Source organism: Rhipicephalus microplus, chromosome 9 (assembly GCF_043290135.1).
Source record: "Rhipicephalus microplus isolate Deutch F79 chromosome 9, USDA_Rmic, whole genome shotgun sequence".
NCBI classification, from domain to species: domain Eukaryota; kingdom Metazoa; phylum Arthropoda; class Arachnida; order Ixodida; family Ixodidae; genus Rhipicephalus; species Rhipicephalus microplus.
Window position 1 is genome coordinate 108,619,732 of NC_134708.1, and position 25,018 is coordinate 108,644,749.

Consider the following 25,018-nt stretch of genomic DNA (forward strand, 5'->3'; position numbering starts at 1 on the left):
CTCGATGCAAAGGACGTCGAGCTTTGAGCGTTGCTTTCTTTGGAAGCAGCAACGATGCCAGTTTTGAACATTTTCTCTAGACCGCACACAGTGCTCCTTACGTCCAACATGTCGTTGCTGCCGGCACTTCGCCGTAAAAAGCCAAAAAGTGACTCGATTGGATCACTTTACAACTTTCACGTGAGCACAAACTTAAAATGTTTCACGGTGAGCAAATGGCGTATGCAGTCCACGTTTGATTTAGTTGCGAAGACAATGGCATGATACGTCTCTTTACTGAAAAAGTTTCCTGTCAAACTTTAATTCTTCAAATCTTCGATGTAATCGAGGAAGACAGCTTCCACTCATTCAAGCCTCGGGTCTTCGACGTCTGTGAACGGCCGAGAGTCTTCGTTGTTGCAGTCAATATACTTTTGGAAGTTGCTCACCTCCATATGGAGGTGAGCAACTCATATAGCAACTCATATGAGGGCGAACCATTTTTGCATCATTTTCATGAACTCGAAGGTAGGGCCCGCTGACGTGAATTCCAAGTCACAGGTGTGTCCGGCTTGGTCTTTAAGATAGCTGACAGCTGCGGCCACTGCTGCCGAGAACAACTGCACAGCAGGCCTAACGCTCATTTTCTCGATATTTGAAGGGTAGACATGCTTGCGCGTTAAAAATCTCACCGGCCTCATTGAAGAATGCTTCTGGATCCTATACAATTGTTTAACATACTATGATGACACCTGCTTATTTCTACCGAAGTCCTTTGCCAAAAACTGAGATCTGACATTTTTTTATGATATGGCTCTGGTCAAAGGAGAGGTAGATTTCTTTTGAAGAATCGGCGGGATGTGGAGCTCTTATAGCTGCTTCGCCATTGCACATGATGTCCATGGCTGCCACGTTTATCTTGTGATTATCTGTCACAAGGCGGACAACGTCAAAACCGGCGTCTGCTGTCTTTTTTAGCACGTGGCTTATGACCAGAGCAAGTTGCTGACCGGTGCAGCCCTTTGTAAAAAAATACCCTACTGGTATCTTGAACCTGGCGCATAGGTCACACAGAAGGAAACACAAAAGCGAGTTGGCCAGATACTCTCCTGATTTAGGAGTTAGTTGTTCTAATCCAGGACCCATATCCACGTCGCCAACAAAGTCATCCCGCTGCTTGTGATACAGCAGTTTTTGCTGTATCCTCATTTCATCAACAATGAGGCTGCAAACCTTTGACTGGGACATGTCTAAACGTTCCAGTTTTGTTTCGAGGCGCAGGCGAACGAGCTCGCTGAAACCGACTTCTCCAGAGCTGATGCCAATATATTTTTCAAGAGTAGTGCGACATGGCAAAGTTAGTAATTTCTCGGACCTAATGTATTCATATGCTTTGGTAGAAAAATGTCGAATGACAATGCAGTGTCTAATCATTGTTTCTGACCACGATGGTCTCTTCTATTTATAATTCTTCATTTGATCTAACAGTAACACAGCTTTTGTGCTTCCCTCTTCGGCATCGGTTACAGCTTCCAAAAATGCGCTTACAGAGCACTCTTCTTTAAGTTTTTGGAGCTCATTCTTGTAGGCATCCACAGTTTTTTGCAGCCTTTCAATTTTAGCTTTCAGAGCGCGTTCCTTTTCGCGCCTTCGCTTGCGTTGAACAAAAAATGCGATGAAGGCACACTTGGGGCTGTTTGAGTCTTCACAGAGCGCTTGTAGGGCAGGGTCACTTTTTTTCTGGCGCTCTTTCTTGTGCTAACCACGACAAGCACATCTTGATTGTTTGCATCCTGGGTGCATGTTAAATTCGTCACCACTGCAGGCTCTGTCATGGCAAGCAAACCTACGTCGTGGTTGCCACTCAATAAACAGGTACTTTCTTGCACGGGTTCACTCAGGGTCGTGTTCTCGCTTGTTGGAGACTCGTTAGCTTTAGGACAACTTGCCTCCATCTCGCTTCCTCCTGTCGACAAGGCTGCGGTATCATTGTCGTCGTGGCTGCCGGCGTTGCTCGGAGAAGGCTCACGCTTTCTTTTCTGTATTCTTCTATCCCGCTTTACTGCGACCCTTTCGATGTCCACAGTCTCGCCAGTCGGGTCGTCAAACACGCTTGGAACAGCACCCGGTTTTAGAAGTCGTCTTGTGCAACCGTCTTTGAAGCCAAATGGAAGAAAGTGCAGACTACATACCACTGAGTAGTTTGAGGTACTGTTTGGCACCCACTCTTCTCTTGAAATGGCCGTTAACCGTCGCTCGCGTGAAGTGCTCTCAACCGGTATCTCATGAAAAGATACGCCGTCTTGTTTTCGCCGCTGACCAGACCTGCACTTTGGCACGCAACAATAGCGCATGTCCGAGTGTATATGCATGGTTGGACCGGACGCACGCACAACACAAGTAGTAGGCACAAACCTCTCGAAATAAAAAAATAAAAGTATTACCAGTAATGCAAGCGTGCGCACCCCTAGCACTCGCGCTGCAATGCAATGTACGTCGTCTGCTAGCTGTCGTAATTTCTCGCACGAAACGACAAAAGCAGTTGAAAAGACGATGTAAAATACTTTACACTGTCTTAAAACTTAATATTTATCATTCCTGCGTCAAATTTTGCTATAATACGAGTTATTTGCTTGTTCGTCTGCAGTAATTATCAAGCGGAAGCGCACCCCGCGCGCTTTTTTTCTGCGCGCTGCGTGAACGTCGTCTGCTAAACGCATTTCACCGGCGGCCCATAGGGGCGCGTCAGTCGAGAGTTGTTCGAGACCTGCAACTGTACATTGCTGTTTCGGAGGCTATGCAAAGTGTTGCGTTGTTGCACCGTCCGCCACAAGTGACGCTAGCGACCAAGAACATTCTAAAATAAAGGAGGGAAAAGGCGTAGCAGCCGTTTTTCTTCTCGTGCAGCAGGCATCTTCTAGCGGAGGCGTTGGCTACACTATTATAGCCACTGTAGCTACACTGCTACCCATCATTCCCATGCTCGCTGAAGCGCCGTGTGTTGCAGCTCCCATAGACACTAGCGCCAGAGTTCCCTCTAGTGTATATTGAGAAACTCGAAGGCCTCATTAGCGGCTCCAGAAAGCATAGAGTATTAAGAAACTCTATGCCAGGAAGCACAACGGGACAAAGCGATTGCATTTGTGCACGCACGCTCAAGGCCATGACGTGTGCTGACGCAAATTCTTTCTAATGTCACGTGACGTCATGCGTACTGTTTGGTTTATAGTGGGAGTGTATAGAGAAGAGGGCAATGATCTGTTTGGCGTTGCTATAGTGTACTAGAATATGGGAAAGTGTGTTCAGGAAGAAGCCGTGGATGACGTATTTACGGCTTCAGCCACGAGATGGCGCCACCTCAGCATGGGCTGTCACCTCACGCTTTGTGCATTTCTGTGCTTTGATATTAGTAATAGCGGGGCTTTAATGTCCCAAAACCACCATACGATTATGAGAGACGCCGTAGAAGAGTAATCCGGAAATTCGACCACCTGGAGTGCTTTAACGTGCACCTAAACCTAGGTACACGCACCTCAGTATTTGCGCTCCACCGAAAATGCAGCCGCTGCCGCCGGGATTCGATCCGGTGATATGCGCTTGCATACGTAATTGCTGACACGTCCGCGAAAAGCTTTTTAATGGTTTGTTTGTACTGCATTCAAAATGTCAAAGCCACAACACATGGTCCAAATGCAGGTATTAACAAACGACGGCGAAGCAGTCATCCCTGGGGAAACTGCCTGCAGTTTTTAAAGCTTGGTTGGTGAACAAACAAAAAAATTAGGAAGACTGAAGTATCGAAGGAGCATCTACCGGAAAGTTTCTAGTTATATTACTGCTATATCGAGTCGTAGTCTGCACACTGCGGCAGCTTCGACTTCCTTCGTTACGCGCGCGGCACCATTCTTGTTGCATCATGCAATCTTTATTATATGTTGCTAAGGCAGCAAAACGGCCATTTGATTGAGAGGCACGCCGTAGCTGAAGACTTGGGAATAATTTTGACAATCTTGGGTCTTTAAACGATTACGCGCCCGCCGAAATACTGCTGCTGTGGCCGGGATATTGCACGTGTACAGTAAAAAGGAAACGTCACTTGGCACGACTGTCAGACTGTGTTAGGTTTGGCCTGGAGATTCGTCTCTCAATCCCTTCGGCGCCCAGTCTGCCAGACGCTGTCGAAGATTTGAACAATTACCCAGACAATGCGGCAAGCAATGGCGAGTTCCCGTCTTTCAAATGCGGACCCTTTTGTCGTCTCTTCGAGCAGAAGCGGTGACTGATGCCCTCTGTGATTCATCTGGCGACGGGGAAGCTGTTGCCACCGGCGCCCGAGCTGACAGGAGAGCGGCGCTCCTTTTAATCCCCAATCAAGTAGCCGACCGGCCGGCTGCCTATGCCCGCCAGGCATTGTCCCTGCTAGCCGGAGGATGAGACGTTGTGTCGCCACGACATTGTAAACAGTTCCAGAGAGGACAACAAAGAAAGCATCTTCCTCGAAGAGACCGCGGCGGCCACCGCAAATCACCCCGCTAATTGAGCGAACCAATCGGCGGGCCTTTTGATGTATGCTGTCAGAATCGTGGGACCTCTTGACTAGCGGCACACACACGACGAGGAAGAGCCCTGCTGGCGCCACCTTGCAGTGCAGTGTTCACGACTCAATATTGGACGTTCACGTGGACCGTGCATGCTCGTCCCCCTCACCTGTTGTGTGTGTGTGATTGGTGTTCCGCTCGGAGAGGAGGAGCCCGACAAGGCTTAAAACGACGCCACAGAGTGCTGGACGTCGCTCTGAACTATGTGACGTTCAACCACCACGCTCGTGGTTTGTGAAACCACTAACCTTTCTTTTCTATAAATATGTGTAGATAGTGCCATAAACCTGCTTGTTTTCATATCCTCCAGCGACCTTCTTCCCCAACTTAACAACTGTAAGAAGAAACCCTTTATTTACGAACGCGCATACTGCAGTGAGCAGTAATACCGATTAAATTCGTCGGCATTCCATGGAATTATCAGTTCACGATAACTTCATCACGGTAGCACCTTTATGAACACAGACCACAGAGTGATTTTCGCGTGCAGCTTTTTTTTTTTTTTTTTCGTTTTGCCTCTCGAGATTGGTTGATACCCTTGCGCAAGAAACGAAGTCGTGACAGCACGTACATCACCGCTCTCTTTGACACGAGATGCGGTGCGATCGAGCTCATATAAATTCAAGGTAAACAAAGCTCGGGTAAGCATTCCAGCGAAGCTGTAGTCCCTGTAGTGTTCGCCACCTCAGGTTCGTAGTCAGCAGAAGGGTCCATCGATGAACCTGAATCAGTGGCCTCACCGTCAAAACAGGGTGCTGCAGTTTTCGGGGAGATGGTAGATTCGACCGCCGAGTTCTTCCGCTTTCTTGGAGGTCTTGGATGCGGCGCTTTCTTCGATAAGTAGCTTGGAGCGTTAGACAGTAACATCGGCACAGCGGCCGGCGTTAGCTCTGGTCTCCTACGTGGTACGCGAACTTTTTCGCCGTTTATAACGTGTACGTATTCTCCGAGAACACATGAAGACTCGAAGTGTAGCTCACATACAGAGCAGCTTTCGTTCAAGGTCCCATCCTTTCGATGTAAATTCTGTTCCTAAACCTTCCTCTGAGCTTCGTCCTTCCTCCGTGCTTCGGCCAACGTAGCTCACGCACTCGCGAAATGCACCGCGAACGACACTAAACGGTGAAGCCACAACTACAGGGGCAAATTTTTCGCTTAAAATTTGGCAGCAGTCTGCAACGCCAAACAGAAGCTTGCCGAGAAGAGAACGAGCGCATAAAGCTGTAAAGCTTCTGCTGGCTACAGAATTCAGCAACTCAGTCTTTCAGAGCGGTAGTGACTCTAGTGAGTCACTTTTACTCTGTTTGTTATGAGCAACAAAAGCATAACAAAAGTCATTCACGCGCGCTCTTCGAGGTTTGTTTTCACAAAGCTTGTTCTGTGAACTAGGTGGTCCATCGAACAATAAGTTTTTCTAGTAATGCCAGTAATACACTGCGACAAAACATGCGTAGCACCATTATCGTCAACAAAAGAAAGTTACTTTACAGAATACGGTCTGGTTTATTTTGTTGTCTAGCCCACAAAATACGCACAACCTTTATTTCGACGGTAAACGTTGCAGATTGATAACTGCGGAAACTTTACGTCGTTTCTTGCTGACTTTTTGTGGTTTTGATGACTGGCGCCTCGAGCTCTTCTCCTGGTCACTCCTCGATAATGCGTCTTCGTTGTCGTTGTACGTGACGCCAGTCATCTGTCAGCGAAGAATCGTGATCGAAAGAAGTGCTGCTACTTGTGTCCATGACCTACTACACTCCTGACCTGCCCAGAGAGCACCTCTTCCAGCGCCCACGTTCTAGTTCATACCTTCTGCCGCTAGGGCCGTCACCTACGAGCGGCGTGGCGCTAGGCAGCACCTGTTCGCTGACGTCACCTTCACTCTTTGTAGTCAAATTTTAACCAACAAAGCACTCGTAGTGCGAATTTATGATCCACAATTTAGAAATATCCAGAAATAATAATACTAAAAGACATTCAGAATTTTTTTTGCAATAAAATGCACGCGACAACGCATAGGCTGTCCAAAATCATGTAAATCCACGGGTTTCCACGTTTGTCAACCAGTGTGCTATAAATTCTTAAGCGCACTGAACAGCTTACTTGACCAGCAATGTATGGGAAGAAATAGTCACATATATGCCGACAGTTCACCACAGAAAGCAGGCATTCTTATACCAGCGCCTACAAAACAACCGTAAAGAAGCAGACGAACAGGTTATAGGTAGCGCCACCTACGGCGAGCGATTGAACGAGAGCGGGGACACGCGCTCCCATAGGAACCCCGCTATCTGAACAGGTCAGGAGTGTAGTAGGTCATGCTTGTGTCATTGACCTAATCATCTGGATGTTGTCAATGTGTAAGGCTCGACCAGCCTCCTTGCGGAAGTGTCACCAGCGTTCTTTTGTTACTCATCGTTGTCAGGTTCTGCCATTTCCTCCCGGTCTTGGTCACTCCAGCAGAAGCCAGTCTTCTTGTGTTTCGCTAGTTCCTACGCGCCGTGCGTACTAGCTACTGTGCGTCAGTAGAGCTGGCGTTGAAAGCGCCGGTGAAACTCTCCTCGGCTCTAGCGCCGGCTGCGTCAAGCTGTCCGTTCAGACGGAACAATAACAAGCGCTTAAAGGGGTCTTCGAACGCTTCTTAAGCATGGTGAGAAAACGCCGCCGATCGATTACCAAGGCTGTGGAGAACGCGCGCGCACACGCGACCTAGAATGTACAATTAATTCTCAACGTCGGCTAAAAATCGCTCTCTCTTCTATCTACAAATGATCCAATATACTCGAATAACCGTGCCATATACCCGAATCCACGGCCATTGATTATAACTTAATAAACAAATATATCAGGCAAGTTAGTATGAATCCATCTTCGTAGGAAGTGCACAACTGTCACACTAGAACACGAAAGAATAAACACAAGCGCATGTGTCTCTTCTTTCGTGTTATCGTGTAAAAGCTGTGCGCTTCTTACCAAGATTGATTGAATTGATCGATTGAAAACTTAATTGAGCTACTTACAATGTGCTTTCGCTTATTGGCTTCAGCACCATGGTAGTGTAGAGAGAGAGAGAAAAAAAAAGAAGTGCTCGGGTGACCTTGAACTGCTCGGCTTCTTTTTGCTGGGCAGGGAATGGTGGTCGTGCATTAGGTAGCGCACCGCAAGTTCAGCCTGGATCTGATGAGTGGGTCTTCAAGTATTTAGTTGGTAATATCCTCGATGTCTTGCTGTCAGTAATGCAGGGTAAGCTAGGGTTTTTTTCATATAAGCAGCTCTGCTCGATTCGTAAATTCCCAGAGAATATGCTCTGTCGTTGCTGGCTGGTAAGTGTAGTCGTAGTTGGGGTCAGCGTACTTTGTCGGGTATATCTTACGAAGGACCAGAAATATTGTGAAGTTTCGTGTTTGTAGTCTTCTGAGTGTAATCTCGTAGAGGCGGGTGAGTCTTGGTGTCAGAACATTGTGTTTTGTAGCTTCTAATTTAGCCCTTATTTGTAGCCACTACTGAATTTTCGCTCAATAGTCACTTTCATGGTCTCATCTTGGGTCATCGTTGCAGCCTGCTTCGAGCTGTCATCCCCGAGTCTTTCCTTGCTATGAAGCTTCAAGGCTTGTTGACCAATTAGCTCGTGTCCTGGTATATTGGTGCGTCCAGGAATTCAGTTAACTCATACCCGGACTGATCGCTTTTGAAGTTGGGCGGTAATAGCGCAGGATGTACCTGGCGTATGCTGGTACCTTTCTTCCAGTTTGGAGTGTTCGAAGCACTTGCTGCAAATTCGTGAAGATGTGAATAGCTTTTGGGGATGATTCCGGTTGATTGTAGAGGGCTAGAGCTTCCAAAATAGCTTACCCTTCAGCTGCTTTGGGCAACAAGCAAGTTTGCGTAATAAAGAATGAGCATGCTTTGCCTGTTCTTAGGTTAAAAAATGGCCCTTTGTTGCAGCCTTGTATACATAGTGTTCATGTGATGTCACTTCTGTCGTTGTCCCCCTCTCCCGCCATGCCCAGTACCTCCCTGGGTATCTACGGCAGTTCACCTGCTGCAGCGCGGTATGTTGGGTGCTCATCATCTGTTGCTGTGTACGATGTTGAAAGGGAAGCATTGTGGTTTTTTGTTGTTGTACTTTAATGAGCTCATCAGATCAGGAAGGCCTTGTTTGTTCACTCGATACAAAACCAGAAAATCAAGATGTGCGACACGTATACCAGCCACCACGTACACTGGCTGCCTGCCACGACCTACGAGGGCCCGTTATCTCACTTTCACTACAGAAAGAGAAACAACTTTATTTAAGAGAAAAAAAAATTCACAGAGGAATGGCGATCAGGCCGTGCCTGGCCGCCACCTCCTCAGCTCGCTTTGTGGCCCGGAGATGTACTTCTAGGCTCGTATCTCAGAGTACTCTTTCACATGCTTCGGAGGAAAGAGTGGTCAGGAGATCAGGCGCTTTCACTACAAACACTACAAATTGCGTGGCCCAAGAACAAGTGAAAGCCCGAAGTCTATTGAGCCGCAATTTTAAGAGTGGATGAGTGAAGTGCAGCAGCTCCCATCGAAAACGTGTCGGGCAGAGCTAGGCAAGTTTACAAGAGATATAATCTTAATGTTAATATATTGGTGCAGCCCACGCCACCAAAATAGCAGCCCCCCCCCCTTTTCACCAAGTGGTTTAAACAGGGCTGATGTTGAGCCTCTTTGATTGAAATTTGTGGAAACAGCCGAAGAAAATATTCGAGGCAGATAGAGACTTTGTGTGGTGTGTGCCGTGTTAATGCCGATCATCACTTTTTTTTGTTCGCACATGATTTGACACCTTTTTCACCATGTATTTTACTTTTTTTCTACGCTAATGTACAGTGGAGTCCCTGAAAATGATGGAGACCGTGTTAAGGGATTGACCAATTTATAAGGATCCTGACCCCCCAACTCAGACAGATGGGTTATACTTCAAAGTGAACTAATATTGTTTCGCATCCATTTTCAGTTTGTTTCAATGCAATACCCGAATTTCCGCAATCGCCATCACGATTTCAACTGCCTCCCTGACACTCTGATTCTGCACGCAGTGGTCGTGGACAAGTTTGTATGTACAGTATCTTAATAAGCTATATCTCTGTTGGCAGGTAAGTGCTTGGCTATGGCACTTACCCGAAATGAAGTTACACCTGAAGGCGCAAATGTCACCGAGTTTCTTCAAGTAGTTTTTTTTTGTTAGTCCGCGCCAGCCAAGCACGTCGCTATTTTTCGGAAAATCGCAATGTGCGTTCTCAATTTTTGGTAATAACTTTCGGCGAAGAAACACCCCGAAGCTCTGCTCCCTCTTCGGGGACTTCTAAATCAGCTTGCCTCACTAGCAACCCGCAAACTTGCATCGTGAGGCAAAACTAAACGGGTGCAAGCACGAGGAGGCAACGCGGGCGACGGAGTCGGTAGGTACCCGGGAATGTTGCTGGCGCATTTCGGAAGTGACGAAGGGACGCTGCGTGACGCATGTGCACACTATGTATAGTGCGTGAGGCACTGATGTTGATGACTTCTTCTTCATGCATACTTTTGAGGTACTCAATATGCCGCTGAGCGTAGTAACCCCTTTGCTGGTTTTCAGAAGCTTGGTTCATATGATTAGGCAGTGGCCGATTGTCTGTCATGGTAATATCTTCCGATGGTGGAATGGTGGGTTAAACTTGAGGCTGGTCTTGCTTGCTCAGACCTAATTCGTTTCTGATGGCTCTTCCCACGTGGTTTATCTTGAGGCGCTCATTATCGGCTCGCAGTGCAGGCTCTACATAGTCGCCTAATGGAAGGAGTAGACCTGTTCTGTACGGGTTTGGTGTACTTCGGTAGACCTGTGGCGATGGGAATGCATGTTTTGTTGATGTGTTCAAGTTTGTCAAACTGGTCCGGCGCCATCGGCAGGAAGGATAGTCCACATAGGAGCTTTGAGTGAACCAAAGATCAATATGAGCATTTTGGGCTGCATAGATAGTGCCCCTGCTATGTGCGTGCTCGCACGTGGCTTGCACTGATGTTGCCGAAACCTCCTTGTTGAAGCTTCATCATGTATCATGCAACGATTGCAATGTCACATTATTGTTGTCGAAACATCGCATTCATGTTCTTTTGTTATTCAAGCACAGAGGCATTCCTGCTGCCTCGTTACCATGCTGGCACTGCTTATTTGTCATCAACATTGCGTATCATGCAACGATTGCAATGTCACATTATTGTTGTCGAAACATCGCATTCATGTTCTTTTGTTATTCAAGCACAGAGGCATTCCTGCTGCCTCGTTATCATGCTGGCACTGCTTATTTGTCATCAACATTGCTGTGATATGGAGTACCGGTGTGTTGAAAGACCCTTTCCGTGATGTCAAATACAAGCTATTTATTGCATATGACACATGTATGTGATAACGTGATTGCTTGCCTGACATCACGCTTGTCTAGAACTTTTTGCGAAAGAGTATCAAAAAGCATCAGTGTTGCTTCGTGATATAATGACCTACGTGCAGGCAAAGGCCCCAAGTTCATATCGTCTTTGATCCCAAGTTGTTTTATTTTATTGTGTGTGACGACTATGCGGCCGCCAAAAGCGATTATTGTTACGATCTTGTAATCGTTTGCATGGTACAAAAACCTTGTAAAATTTCACTTCACTGCACCACGTGTAGGGGAGCGAAAACCCATGCCTCTCACAAGAAAAAAAAAAAGAGAACTAAAAGACACTTATAGGATTGACCCGCTTTCTTTCAAAAATGTCAACATAACATTTGCTGCTTAGAGCTTTGGTTGTGGTGTGACGATGATACACGCGTGTGAGATCACAGATGCACCTCCACCTGGCTTCTTTGTGGTCCATTTTTCCCGGCCGCTACCGTTTCTCGAGACTAAATGGTGTGCATGAATGTCTTGGCTGACACTCCCAAGTCGATCAACAGTGCCGAAAAGCGGGGCAAGCGCCATGTGATCATCAGGCCTTGCTCTAAAGTCATTGTCCAATTACTCACAGTCATGATAAAGCACAGCTACATCAAGGAGGTTGAGATCGTGGTCTTCCTCAATAGCCTGCTCAACAATTGCGGTTTCATCAGCCTCCACTTCTACGTCCAATTGAAGGACACCGAGACGTGGACGCACAACCTCCTGCCGTACCGACAGTTCGGCTACATTGTGCTGACCACGTCCGGTGGAATCAAGGTCCAGGAAGAAGCTAGGACAAAACATCAGAGAGGCAAAATTTTGAGCTTCTTCTTCTAAGAAAAAAAATTGCCCGCAGCTTCCCTCGGGGGAACACTGAGGAGGATGCGGAGCATATAATTGGTTAACGGGGTGTTAAAGTGCGACTTACTTGGGTCGATGGCTAAATTGGTTAACGTGGTTGTGAAATGGGGTGTTAAATTGCGACTTACTTGGGTCGATGGCTAAATTGGTTAACGTGGTTGTACGAGGGGGTGTTAAATGAGTGAACACGTACACACGTATGCGAAAGGGCGGCGCTGGTCGAAGGGACGTCGATCATTGTGTTTGTGGATTCGTTGGAATTCATTTCACCGCGACCTTGGACGTCGACGCGCCGTACAAACCAACCGACGAGCGGCAACTGAGCGAGCGAGCGCCGACCTTGAGTATATATACAGCACGACGGCGCATGCACTGTCAGCTGTTGAATGTTCTCGAAGCGCGACGCCACATGCGCGTCCACTGGAGAATCAGGAGAATTGTAGATGTCGAACGCGGTGTGTAGAGGAGGAAGGGTGCACAGATGGTGGAGGAGTGAAGCGCGCGCGGTGTGTAGAGGAGGAAGGGATGCACAGATGGTGGAAGAGTGGGCGACGGCGCGACGGCGCATGCGCGCGCGTCAGCTGTCGAGTGTTCGAGAAGCGGTGCGGACGGCGCACTACAAGGCGCGAGTATAAGATGCTCCGCATCTAATAAAAGCACACGTGTGCTCCAGTTTGACAACTGACTGTTCACATTACAGGAAGTTAGTAACCATATACAGTGGCTCCCTTCAATCGCAAACTGACTAGCATATGTGAATCACTCTGTGATGTTATTAGATTAACTGAAATATTAACAAACAATAATCGCAATGGTTCTCTCCCAAGTTTTATATTTCATCAAATAGAATAGCCTAAAATTTGTCTTTCAGTGCATCCTCTACTTCCCTTGATGTGCTTTTTATTTTCGTTTAACAATTGTTCTTCAAAATTTGTCTTGATCACATTCGTTTTGATATGAAAACACTACGACACCAAATAGTCGATTCACATACCCTGAGGAAAGAATATCAGTGCCACAACATTGTTAACAAAATTATATTTGCCCCACCGTGGTGGTCTAGTGGCTAAGGTACTCGGCTGCTGACCCGAAGGTCGCGGGTTCAAATCCCGGCTGCGGCGGCTGCATTTCCGATGGAGGCGAAAATGTTGTAGGCCCGTGTGCTCAGATTTGGGCACACGTTAAAGAACCCCAGGTGGTCGAAATCTCCGGAGCTCTCCACTACGACGTCTCTCATAATCATATGGTGGTTTTGGGACGTTAAACCCCACATATCAATCAATCAACAAAATTATATTTAATAAATGGCTCAGTTTGCTTGTGTGCATCCTCTTCAAAGTACAGTATGTTTTTATTGCTCAAGATACTTCATATAAGTGCTGCAAAAAAATGGAAAAAAAATTGTCACTACTTGATTTCCCGTCAGAGACATCCAATGTGGCCATCCTCATCTGGCCATAACTGTCCTAGTTGAATTGTTTGCTTCAAATTTAAGAAACAAGTACTGAGCACTGCGGGTATTTGCTTGTCTGAACATTTCAATCTCATGTACTGCTGCATGTGGGGGAATAGGTGTTCTTTAATGTGCTTTCTGCCAATCGCAATTGCTTAATGTTGTAGCATTCATTAGAGCTTGTAATATTTTGTAAGGAGTTATGGTTGATTAGTTACTGAAAAAGTAACCAGTCAGTGACAAAATATCCATGAATGTCATTCGTTATGAGTAATTTTTAACAGGCAAGTCTCGTTGATGCGAAGTATAAAAGTTTGTGTTTGTTGTGATTTTAATAGTGATTTCTGTGTTGTTGCAGAGGTTTCCGGTTCTTTTATGAAGCCTTCAAGGAATCGGATTCATTGGACATTGCTGGGCATGAATCTCGAATGCCTGTGCATTGGAACCATTCAGCTGCATGACTGTTATGAATTCCACAATGTGATGCTAACGAGGCCATGTTCATTGACTCTGGCCTTTGATGGGTATTGCTGGAAAATTCACATTGAAGATTTGCTTTTCCACTCGTTAGTCTACGAATTTGTAAAGAAAAGAGTTGGCATTATTACAGCACTTGATGAAGCTCTTGTTTGGTCTAGTTGTTGCACTCATGAATTCAGTATGGCTGTGTGATAAAACATGGACAAAGAGCGGGCAGTACACCAAATGAGCTCAATTATTGTGCCTGTCCTGTCTACTTGTCTTTCTTAATGTCTGTCTTTGTGCACTGTCTACAGTGTTTAAGTTTAAAACGTCAGCATTAATGGACTGTTCCTGTGTTTTCAACGTATTATTGGGGGCTGGGTAGTTGGTCGTGCATACTCTTGTCTTTTTAGGAGTGTTTAGCAGTGCACATGTTCATGAGGTGCAGGTGAGAGAAAAACATTTTGGTGTAAATTACCTGAGCACCTTGGAATGGAATTATGATTTTGCTCTGCAGCATGTTAACAGTAATGATTTTAAAATAAGTTCACAGTGGAAGTCTTGGTCTCCTTCACTATTCATTAGTCATTGTTATCTGTTGTCTATGTAGTCCTGCATCATGCTTTCAAGTCAGCAAAATGTCATAAGTGACATAGACCAAGTAAATGTATTTTCTCTCTACTGTGACACTGTCAGGGGAATTTAAATGCACCCAAATACTATTTTAACATTGGCCAATTTGTTTTTATATTTTTAATATTTTTTGGCTCATTTTGATCATGTCCTTTCATTGATCTATGCACTGAGGCATTTTATGTGCTCATGGCATGAGGCTTCATGTTTAAATTCTTTGTATTGTTTTGTTAAGTTGGTGTGCAAATTAACACAGGAATACATTTAGGTAACATAACAGATAATTTACAAGTGTGGCTTTCCAGTATAGCTGGCCTATTTATTCTGAATAATTAGTTTTATGTTGTCATGAAGGGCCCCTGAACCACCCAGAGGTTGGAATTTAGTTTTGGTGTTGAAGTTGTGCGCGAGTCTACAACGAACATGCAGCTTTGAAACTTCTTTGAAAAAGTGCCGTAATAGCGGATTGCAATGTGTTTGCTGGTCCAAAAGAGGCCCTTGCTTGTTTCGTTCTTTTCTTCACTCTGCTTCGTTGATCGGCTCGTCTGTCCTTCTGGTTGTGCCAGAAGGAAAAGCGGCGAGTGCATGTACCCCTGCAAGCAGGCAAACAGGTCTCGCAGATGATGAGCAGACTTGTAGTTGACATCACGGCGAATACTTCATGGGCTATTCCCTGCTGAAATGCGTGGTGAGGAGGAGAGACCGTTTCTTAATATTTGCGGGGCACCTGTGGCTCATAGCGTTGTGTCTTTTGGCACTGTTGATTGTGACGGCATTCTGAACTCAATGCGTGCGTTCACTTGAAATGTTAAAGAATCATTGGAAGTGACTTGAGAGCCCTTGGGGAAGGGATGTGGCAATGGAAATGTTAAATTCGGTCCATATTATCCATTTTTCAGTTTATATTTATTTGCAATCCTTGGACCATCTCTTATGTCATGGTGAAATAGAGCGAAGTAAGCAGTCAGTGTTAAGAAACACTTAAATAGCATGTTGTGATCAATAACCATATGAAAATTCTGCTTTGTAAAGTGAAAATCTTGCAGATTTTCCTTGTCTCAGTGCCGCCATCCTGGCATCATTGTCGAGAGGACAGATTGTAGCTCGAAGTACCCACACTTTTGCATTTCTCCTGTGAACAATAGAACAAGTTTGCTTCGCAGTTATTTTTTTTTTAACTCCATTTTTTTCAAGCTTCATGTTATCAGCTTCCATATTTTATGCAGTTGCTGTCAATCATCCATGTGCCATTTTACATCAAATAGAAATATGACCCTTTGATTTTTGCACTTAGATCCTGAGATTCGAAAGGGTCAGTGCCGTGAAACCACTAGTATTTGTCGGCACATCATACGGATTTTTATAATTGGTTTTTTGTAAAAGTTGTTAGTAAGACTATATAATAAATTATAGGGCATTTAAAAGACTTTTGTGTGCTCATTCAAATATTCGGAAATGATGAGTTCTACAGCACAGATTGTGCCCTTGTGAATATTCTTATGTAAAAGTTTAACATTCGTTAACTAACAGTGGCATGACAGAAACTGCAACATATAGCTTAAAACTGATTTCAGTTATATCGTCATAAAAAATCATATATACATGCCAGATTTCACCACTTTGTCTCCACACGTAATGAAAATAATTTGTATTATTATGTAACTCCTCAAAAGGGCCCTGCAATGCTTTTTTAATAATCATTTAATGGCTTCATCAAAACAATACATTGGCTCATGAATTCACTGCCACAAGACTTTTAGGATTACGAGAAGAGTTACCGGGATATTTCGTCTCCTTACGTTTAAGCGAGCGTGCTGAAACTTGCGCAGGGAAGGGCTAATAAAGAAGGAGGGGCTATTAATGAGCTCACGAAGGTATTCCATTATGTTTTTGATTTTTGGTCTACAGTGCAGACCAGCAAGACACAGGACAGAGTCAACGGGATTTTCAGCATTTTTTCTCTTTACATGACTTTACATGAGCTGATAACGGAGTTCTCTTAGATTGAGAAGCTTAGATCTTTAGACATGAAGCTTGTGTTCCTGTCAGAATGTATGTGCTGGAAATGCACTCCCTGTCTCGGAAAGGCCTGCTTCCTTTAAGTTCAGCCCACTCTAAGCTTGTGAAGTGGGGAATACCCAAAGCATGCATGATGGAATCCCTGTCAAGGTCCTGCTTCACGAGGTTGAGAGCGATTTCGACAACCAAATTGACCGTCTTAACAGGTATTTGCTCTCGGGCATAACTGAGTTGCTGTTCAGTGATTTGAAGCAGGGAAGGAGTTCGCGACACTCAGGTCGAGACGAGCCAAAGCTGAAAGTTTCTGCCATTCGGTGTGTGCACAAGGTATCGCACCGCTTGAAAAGAATTGTGAAAAAATAGCAGTGAGGATTGTAACGAAATAAGCTAGGGTCCTTTTGCAAGAGAGTGAATTCTGAAAGCACTTCGAGAGTTGGGTGTAATAACAATCGTACAAAGAAAATTTTTACATTGTAGTATTGGGGTTGTGTTCTGCATTTTTTTTATCATGTGGTTGATGATACGTCGGCCAAATGGGGTGTTGTCTGAAAGACTGCCTCAGGCAACACATGCGGAGATGTGTAAGTAGCCATTGAGCAATTCACGGTGCCAAGTCGGAGTACACCTCCATGTTTCATGATTAAATGGCAAGGTATGGGGGATAAGAGGGCACATGAAATATAAGAAGGTTTTTTATTTGCAAGGCAGGAACGGCGTGTGTGAGCGTCCCGTCTGTCAACTTGTTAGACAATCAATACTGGAATCTTTTGAAGGGTCATTTCAACATGTTAATATGCTGTGTTGTGCACACGCTGTCGCTTTCTCTTTCTCATTGTTATTGCGTCGCCTTGCCCACCCAGTTGGCAATATAGGATTTCTAGCATTAGAGCAATAAGCTGGTTGTAAGTGTGCACTCCGTCCTTTATCAATTTTTTCCTGAAATCCTTTGTGCACAAAACAAGGAGCATTTACATGTTGGAGCTTTCAAATTTGGCTCAAATGTTCTCGGGAGGTTCAACTACTGACATGCAGCATTTTTGGACATTGCTCGAAGTTTGCAGTATCCCTTGAAGTTAAATATCTTCTCTTTTATGTGGTAATTTAAATACTGAAACCTAATAAATGAATAAGCTGCATTCCATGTTCTCTTGTATCATTGCACTTCAATTGAAGCAATATGGAAACATTAACTCTGAAATGTATAAGCTATGCTAATAGTCATGTAGAAACTATTCTCTTGTCATGCAAAAATATATGCCTGCATATTTTATCACCAGAGACACAGGCTTATTGAAGCACCAGTGAGTTTTTTTCCTTTCTTTTATATATCCCAGATCATTGTATAGTAAATCATTTCAAACTTATTTCTGATGCCTTATTTGTTAAAATATATTAAGTGATGTTTTTGCTGCTCTGTATTCTATATATACCTCTATGTTGGAAAAGAAAAAGGAATTTGTAAATCACCGTAGTGGCTAATCACTTAATTCACTAAGCCACTGTGCTGATGTATGTGACACAACAGAGCCACTTCTTTGTATTAGCAACAGGCATTCTTCTGTATTAAGCATAGTATTTATGTAAAGAGAGTTGGGATTGTGTATGAGCCATTTGTGTCATCTCGTAGCATTATTGCTATTCTACTAGCGTGTTATAAGCAGGGCAGTGTTCTCACATGCTCACAACTTGATTCGATGTTTCTGCATTCTATTTCTATGACGAGTTTGATCCGTGGTTTGCAATACCTTCCTGTTCTTTCGATGGCATTGCAGGTTTCCCGTCCTTGGAATCCGAGGAGCAGTACACTTCGCTCGTGTCCGTGAAAAGCGAAAAGCATTCCTGCCGGCTGTGCAATTACATGACCAGAAAAAGGGGGAACATGGAAAGACACCTTCGCAAGCACACGGGCAAGCGTCCATTCTCATGCCAGCTGTGTTCAGCCGCATTCAGTCAAATGGCTCATCTCACGGAGCATTTGCGCATCCACACTGGAGAGCGGCCCTTCTCCTGCATACACTGCCATGTATCCTTTTCAAAGAAGACGCACCTAAAAGACCACTTGCGAATCCATACGGGACAGCGCCCTTTTGCCTGTGATCGCTGCAATGCATCCTTTTCAGTGAGAGGCACTCTTATTCGCCACATTCGCACGCACACAGGAGGTCAGTTCTAGGTCCTTTCCACAGAAACACAACCTCATTTTCAATGTGTGCTTGTGCAATTAAAAGAGCTGAGAAGGACCTATTTTCGTCAACTCATTGATTGCTTGACTACAAATGGCAGCTTTTAAAAGTGGCTCAAAAGGTTTTTGAATACTATAGCTAATGTGCTTTTTTCCTGTATATTGCTTAGCAAGAAGTAAAAAAGTGTAAATTTAAGGGCTTATTTTTCATTGTGAGAGCCAAATAATGAGAACTAATAAAGAATTATTTCGAGTGTTGTGGTGAATGCACAAGGCAACGACCAGTTGGACCATCTCTCAGTGGGAAGTGCGAGCGGTGTGCTCTAGTTGTGGACGCTGGGCTGTTCGAGCATATCTGTTCGTACCGGCTGTCTGTTCGTACCTGCTAGTGCAGATAAAAAATATGGACACAAAGAGGTTGCTTAACAGCATTCATGTCTCTCGTATCTGCCGGCCACCGAAGTACCAATGAACTGCTTAATGCCGACCATCGGACAGGCTATTCAGGAGCAGGTCTCTGAGGCGTCGCCATTGCCGATGTCTGCTTTTCCACCAAGACGTGGTGCCCTGCCACTGACTTATGCGGCCGTCGCGGCAACGCCACCGTGTCGCCTGTCATTGTATACCCCACAACCTGTGTGACCGTTCATTGTGCCATTTCCAGCTATACAGCCGCACTCCGGAAATCTCACGGGTTCTGCTGACAACCGGCTCATCTGCTACTTTTGCGGAATTCCAGGTCACGTTGCACGTCTATGCCGTCGGTGCTTCACATTGAACCTGGAGGTACCAAGATATCCTGTCTACTAGTTCCGGCCTCCATACCACAGGCCTGGCGGGCCATCTGAAGTTTACGAACGCAACGTATAAGCTGCTTCCGGTACCTGAACCTCCACCTCTTGACGTTCTACTTCCCGCTCACCTTCCCTTCAACAACTCGCCGTTCTGTGTTGCCTTTGCATTGACAACCCATCTTCATTGAGATGGAAAACTAACTGCCACAGCTTCGAAGGCACGAGATGCGTCGTCTATTTGTTTAGGACCTCGCCTGTCCCCCACCAATCTTTGAAAATCTTGGATGGAAAAAATGAATGACCAATCAGATTCCTTCTTTCTAGGTGAGGCACCATTGTTGATTTGTTCACTCGAACCTATTTGATGATCATTGTATCTAGTGACTACAGGTCACTGCGGCGCCCGATCTAAACAAATTTCGCAGAGGCTCGGTGCGCCATGTACATTACGCACAGAACGCGACCACTTCAAGAACGCCACTCGTGCTTGCGGGACCATTGGTGCCAACGAATATAAGATGCTCCGTGTCAACAACCCATTCCCCTTCTACAAAGCAGCGCGAAGTGCAATCACACTGCAGGAAACTCCACAATTGTGTTAGCGACAGTGGACGCGGTGACCTCCGTAAATTCGCCATGCTGCAACTCCGCAGCGCCTTCTCATGTTCATTTGAGTTGCGAATAGCTTTCCTTACCTGAGGGTCTTGAAAGCAGATGAGCACAAAATAGACAGAATCATACGTGTGACTCTCAAGAAGGCTCTGAACCTTCCCGCATGGACACTCATAGAACGTCTGCTTCAAATGGGGCTCGACAACACCGTATTAGAACTATTCCATGCACACCACACAAATCAAGTCACGCGCCTCGCCATATCACTAAAACGGGATGGAAAACACTATCAGAACTTGGCATCGAAGACCCCATTGAGAGAAGGGGAAAACAACGTATCCCACATGAATGGAGGCAGGACATCATCATCAAACCACTACCACACAACATACATCCTCAGTTCCTCGAACATCGACGTCTGGCACGGGCAAAAGTTCACGGCAACTACTTAGATACTGAGGGCGCCTTCCTTGTCGATGCAGCTGGACCAGTGAATGGCAAATGTACAGCAAGCGTCATTCATTGTGGAAAAGTGGTTGATTGTATATCACCCGAGGACACAGACACATCTAGTATGGAAGAAGCAGTAATCGCCGTCGCCCTACGAAACTCAAGGTCCACCTTCGTTCTAACAGATTCAAAAGCAGCTTACCGAAATTTTTGTAAAGGCTACATTAGCCCCATAGCGCATCGACTTCTTACACAACTCTCATCCTCACGGTCAGAGGGCGAATGGAAACAGCTGATATGGATACCCGGCCACTGCAGAGTTAGAAGCAATGAGCTCGCCTATGCCTCGGCCCGAGAATTACTCTTCCGGACCTCCAACCCCGGCATATCACACCCACCCTCGGCTATGCGTATGGACCCGCTCCTAACATGAACAGATATTCTAGAACAGCAAAGACTTGGAAGACGGAACCTTCGGTCCCCGGGGCCATAGCTCAGTAAAGAATCTCAGATAGCGTGAACAGCATGTATCTTTTTATCCTTTTTTTTCCGGCCAGCTGGCAAATGGCAAACTGTTTTTACACTTTTGTAAAATGCACACAACACACAGACACATTGAAAGGTCATGTGACTTATGTGTGGGTGTTTCATATCTTTAACCTATATAAAAAGTTAGCGACTAGTCCAAAAAGACGCTAATTGAAGGTGTTAACGCGGCTTGCGTCGACAGGATTTCTGTTTCGAACAACTCCAGCTGCTAATGTCATATTAAAAATGAAGGTTAGAGACTATATAACTAAGACCTTCACACTCCCGGTGAAAAAACTTTGTATTTCTCTCATGTTGTTTGAGTACCCCACTTTTGACCCAACCAACTGTGTGTAGCCGCGCAACACTCGTTGACTGGCCATCGTGGTTATGGGCGGCTTGTGGAGAAGGCATTGTAATAGCCGACTCCGTAGCAGAGGACGCGGTTATCTCTACCCTTCAAAGCGGCGGAGGGACCGCGCGCATCAACGAACTCTACCAAAATGTGTTCTGTGACCCTACTTCCACAGCAGCCTCATTAGCGGCCCCAGAAATCACAACAGGAGAAAGCGATCGCGCTTGAGCACGCACTCTATCAAGGCCATGGAGCGTGCTGACAGTGATGTTCCGAGAACACGACATTGGCCGAAATGGCGGAAGCGAGTAGATTGTAGCGCCTTTTCTTGACGAGAACACTGACTAGAAAATGCAATATTTTGTGTTTTTGCGTAGATTGAGAGCACCGCCAAATTTTGACAAACAGCGCTGGCAGCGCCTAAAACTTGCTTTTTTGCTGAGTTGGTGCCTAAAGTTGCTGAAAATGTAACTTTGTCGCAGTGGTGGAGACGTGATAAAGGACAGAGGAGCTGCTTGTTCTCTTGATGCTCTGTCCTTTTTCACACTTTTGCCATTGCACTAGAGGTAACGTGGCTATAAGTGGCGTGTTCGTGTGGTACACAGCTAGCACAGCGGATGTGGACGGTACGGTGAAGTCGGTAGTTCATTAGATTCGTATGGAGAGCCCACTATGTTTACATTTCGGCAAACACAAATAGTGAGCGGCAAGACGTGATGCAAGCGGGATGCAGCGTTGATCCAGGTGGATCCAACCTGTAAGTCTGTCAACGGCAGCAGACGACGCTGCCCGAGCAGCAAACGCCAGTGCCATTGGAAAGACTCCATGAACATCACACCTGAAAAGAGCACTTCCAGTGCTAGTTGCAAGTAAATAGAAGCGTTCAATGTTCCCACTTTTTTGTCATCGGCCTTTCATAATTATACGGTATCCCAGCCAGTGTCTCATTGATTTCATGATTAGTGGAATTTGACCGCTGCGTGCAAGACAAAGCGGCCAATTCGCGGTATGTACTGATCGGTACTGTTGTGCTTTGGTTTGCACTCTACTGTATCTGTGTCTTGTTCGTGTGACCATCACTCACGTCGTGCTAGTGAGACACATCGTGAACCGCAAAGTGGCACAGCTAAAAGGATTCGTCAAACTTCCCGTGAGCAATCGATCTCAAGCGCACATTTTCAAATGAGGAGTAATAGAAATAATCAGGGCGCAGCGTTAAAATCGTCGTAGCGCCACCTTCAACGAAACAAAACTTGACGCTTTGACCCGACTTTGGTTACACCTTTGCAGAGCGAAAACAGCTGACAGCGGTGACGGGCGCCATGCAAGCCAAGGTTATTGAAGGTGTAGGTCATTTATCTATGCGATGACGACATTGTTGCACACGGCGTTGAGTAGCATAAAAAGAAGCGCACACAAAAGCGGCGATGCAGTGTTTTGTATTGGTGCTCACAGAGGGCGAGACGATATTCTCACTCCTAATTATGGTGGGACCTTACTCACTCCCGCTAGGTCGGGCAATGGAGTGTCCGGGTTTCCGAACGTAGTTTCGCAACTTATACTCTGGTTGTAATATCAGCCCCCAGAAACTCTCAAGTCCCTACGGTGGCAGTAGAGGGCGAAAAAAAGTTACCACGCCAATTTATGACGTACCTACAAGGATTAGAGGCCAAATTAGAGAGAAGTGGACTTGGCTTCAACATCTTTTTCGTCAAACAAGGAAAACCCATTGATCAGGCACTACCAGCATTAATGTATGCAGATGATATAGTGCTAATGGCCGACAACAAGGAAGATTTGCAGTGATTGATGGACATCTGAGGTAATGAAGGAGATAGGTTAGGTTTCAGATTCAGTAAAGAAAAATCAGCAGTCATGATTTTTAATGATAACGAAGGTTGTGAGTTTAGGATACAGGAAGTCACACTAGATATAGATAGAACAGATAAATACAAATATCTGGGCGTATAGATAAGCAATGGGAGTGAGTACTTAAGGGAACACGAAATATACGTGACCACTAAAGGTAACAGGAATGCAGCAGTGATGAAAAATAGGGCACTGTGGAATTGCAATAGGTATAATGTTGTGAGAGGAATATGGAAAGGGGTCATGGTTTCTGGTCTGACGTTCCGCAATGCGGTCTTGTGCATGAGATCAGCAGTTCAAGCAAGATTAGAAATTAAACAACGTGGAATAAGTAGGCTTGCTTTAGGAGCTCACATAAATACACCAAATCAGGGAGTACAAGCTGATATGGGATGGACATCATTTGAGGGCAGGGAAGCTAGCAGCAAGATAGAATTTGAAAAGCGATTGCGAGAAATGGGGGAGGAGCGTTGGGCTAGGAAGGTTTTCAGCTACTTGTACATGGAGAATGTCGATACAAAATGGAGAAAGCGAACCAGGAAATTTACTGGTAAATACTTGGAAAACAGTAGGTGGCCAAACCAAAAAGAACTATCGTTTAAAAAGAAAGTGAAGAAAACGGAGACTGACATGTGGAGAATTGGCATGATTAAAAAGTCCGCACTAGAGATCTATCGAACTTTTAAGCAGGAAATTGCCAAGGAGGGGATCTACGATAATACTTTGGGTAGTTCTCTACTGTTTGAGGCCAGGATGGGAGTATTGCGAACCAAGACATATCGGGCCAAAGGGGTATGCAGCGTGTGTGGAGAGGAGGAGGAATTAAACTGCCGAACACTTGATAATGTTCTGTAAAGGGCTTCACCCTATAGTTCAGGATGATGGCGCAGAGTTTTTCAAAGCACTGGGGTTTAGGGACAGGGAGGGCGAAATAGACTTTAAGCAGGTAGAATTAACTAGAAGAAGGTTATCTGACTGGTGGCTAAAGTCAAGGCACGAGTGAAAATTAAACCCTTCACTGCAAAGTACCAGCCCTCAACTTCACTATTAAAAAAAAAGATAAATCTCGTTGTTAGTTCTTTAAGTATTACGGCTTTGTGGCGTTAGCCGCCGTCCGATTTAACGGGTACAGCCACATCCATCCATCCATCTGAGTTTCGTCATGTGCGCTTATCAACAGTAGGCGAGCAAGAGCAAGGGTAGCTAATTCTTTTAACTTGTCAACCGTGACAACATTCACAAAAATGTTGACTTGCTGAAATACCTGACTCGGGCTTTCGTTATTCGCCAACTATTATTAAAGTGCCTGTCACTGTAAAAATTTACCTCGTTTGAAACGTAAACTAGGTTAACTTTTCAACATGATTCTGTAAATGGTGTTTTCCTACGATGCACGTGCTTACCACAACTGGAAGTCGGTCTAGTTCACATGAAAACAGCGCCAATAACAAGGGACAAGAAAAGGAGGAGACAGACAGCGGCACTGACCGGACAAGAAAAGAGAACTTTCGGGCATTGCACACGGCGTAGACGTACATGGCGACGATGATACATGGCTGAACGGTGAAACAATTAAAATAGCCCAATGTACTAGAAATGAAAGTAGCTAACGTGGTTGCTTGGGCCAGTTGGTACGACATAATTTACATAATAACAGCGCTAATAACTAGTTAGCCGTAAAATGATAGGACGCGCAGTAAAAACACAGATTTCAAACACAATATCGAAAACAATGTTATATGCAGGGATGCCTACCACAACAGCGTGATGTCATTTCTTTTTATACAACGCGATGTGC

At 45.3% G+C, this 25,018-nt stretch overlaps 2 protein-coding genes across 7 annotated transcripts; both read left to right on the top strand.

The window, feature by feature from the left end:
* The first annotated feature begins 6,049 nt into the window (after window positions 1-6,049).
* On the top strand, window positions 6,050-18,893 carry LOC119163092 (uncharacterized). Of its 6 annotated transcripts, XR_012886274.1 has the most exons (4): window positions 6,916-7,820; window positions 13,675-13,840; window positions 14,978-15,099; window positions 18,203-18,893. XR_012886274.1 is itself a non-coding variant. In XM_075874236.1 (3 exons), the coding sequence occupies exons 1-3, from the start codon at window positions 7,814-7,816 to the stop codon at window positions 15,033-15,035; spliced, it is 231 nt and encodes a 76-aa protein (XP_075730351.1). In that variant the 5' UTR covers window positions 6,916-7,813; the 3' UTR covers window positions 15,036-18,893. The 6 variants fall into 6 exon arrangements, 3 of the variants coding, with proteins under 3 accessions (XP_075730351.1, XP_075730352.1, XP_075730350.1); XR_005108646.2 differs by having other exon boundaries at window positions 6,910-7,227; window positions 13,675-15,099; XM_075874236.1 differs by having other exon boundaries at window positions 14,978-18,893.
* On the top strand, window positions 7,814-12,072 carry LOC119163091 (small ribosomal subunit protein uS8-like). The gene has a single exon (XM_075874238.1). The coding sequence runs from the start codon at window positions 11,474-11,476 to the stop codon at window positions 11,837-11,839; it is 366 nt and encodes a 121-aa protein (XP_075730353.1). The 5' UTR covers window positions 7,814-11,473; the 3' UTR covers window positions 11,840-12,072.
* Window positions 18,894-25,018: the final 6,125 nt, after the last annotated feature.

Coding starts and splice junctions, on each gene's coding strand:
- LOC119163092 (XM_075874235.1), top strand. Junction 13,841..18,202: donor TTGACTCTGGCCTTTGATGG/GTATTGCTGGAA, acceptor ATGGCATTGCAG/GTTTCCCGTCCTTGGAATCC.
- LOC119163091 (XM_075874238.1), top strand. CDS start 11,474: ATGGTGTGCATGAATGTCTTGGCTGACACTCCCAAGTCGATCAACAGT.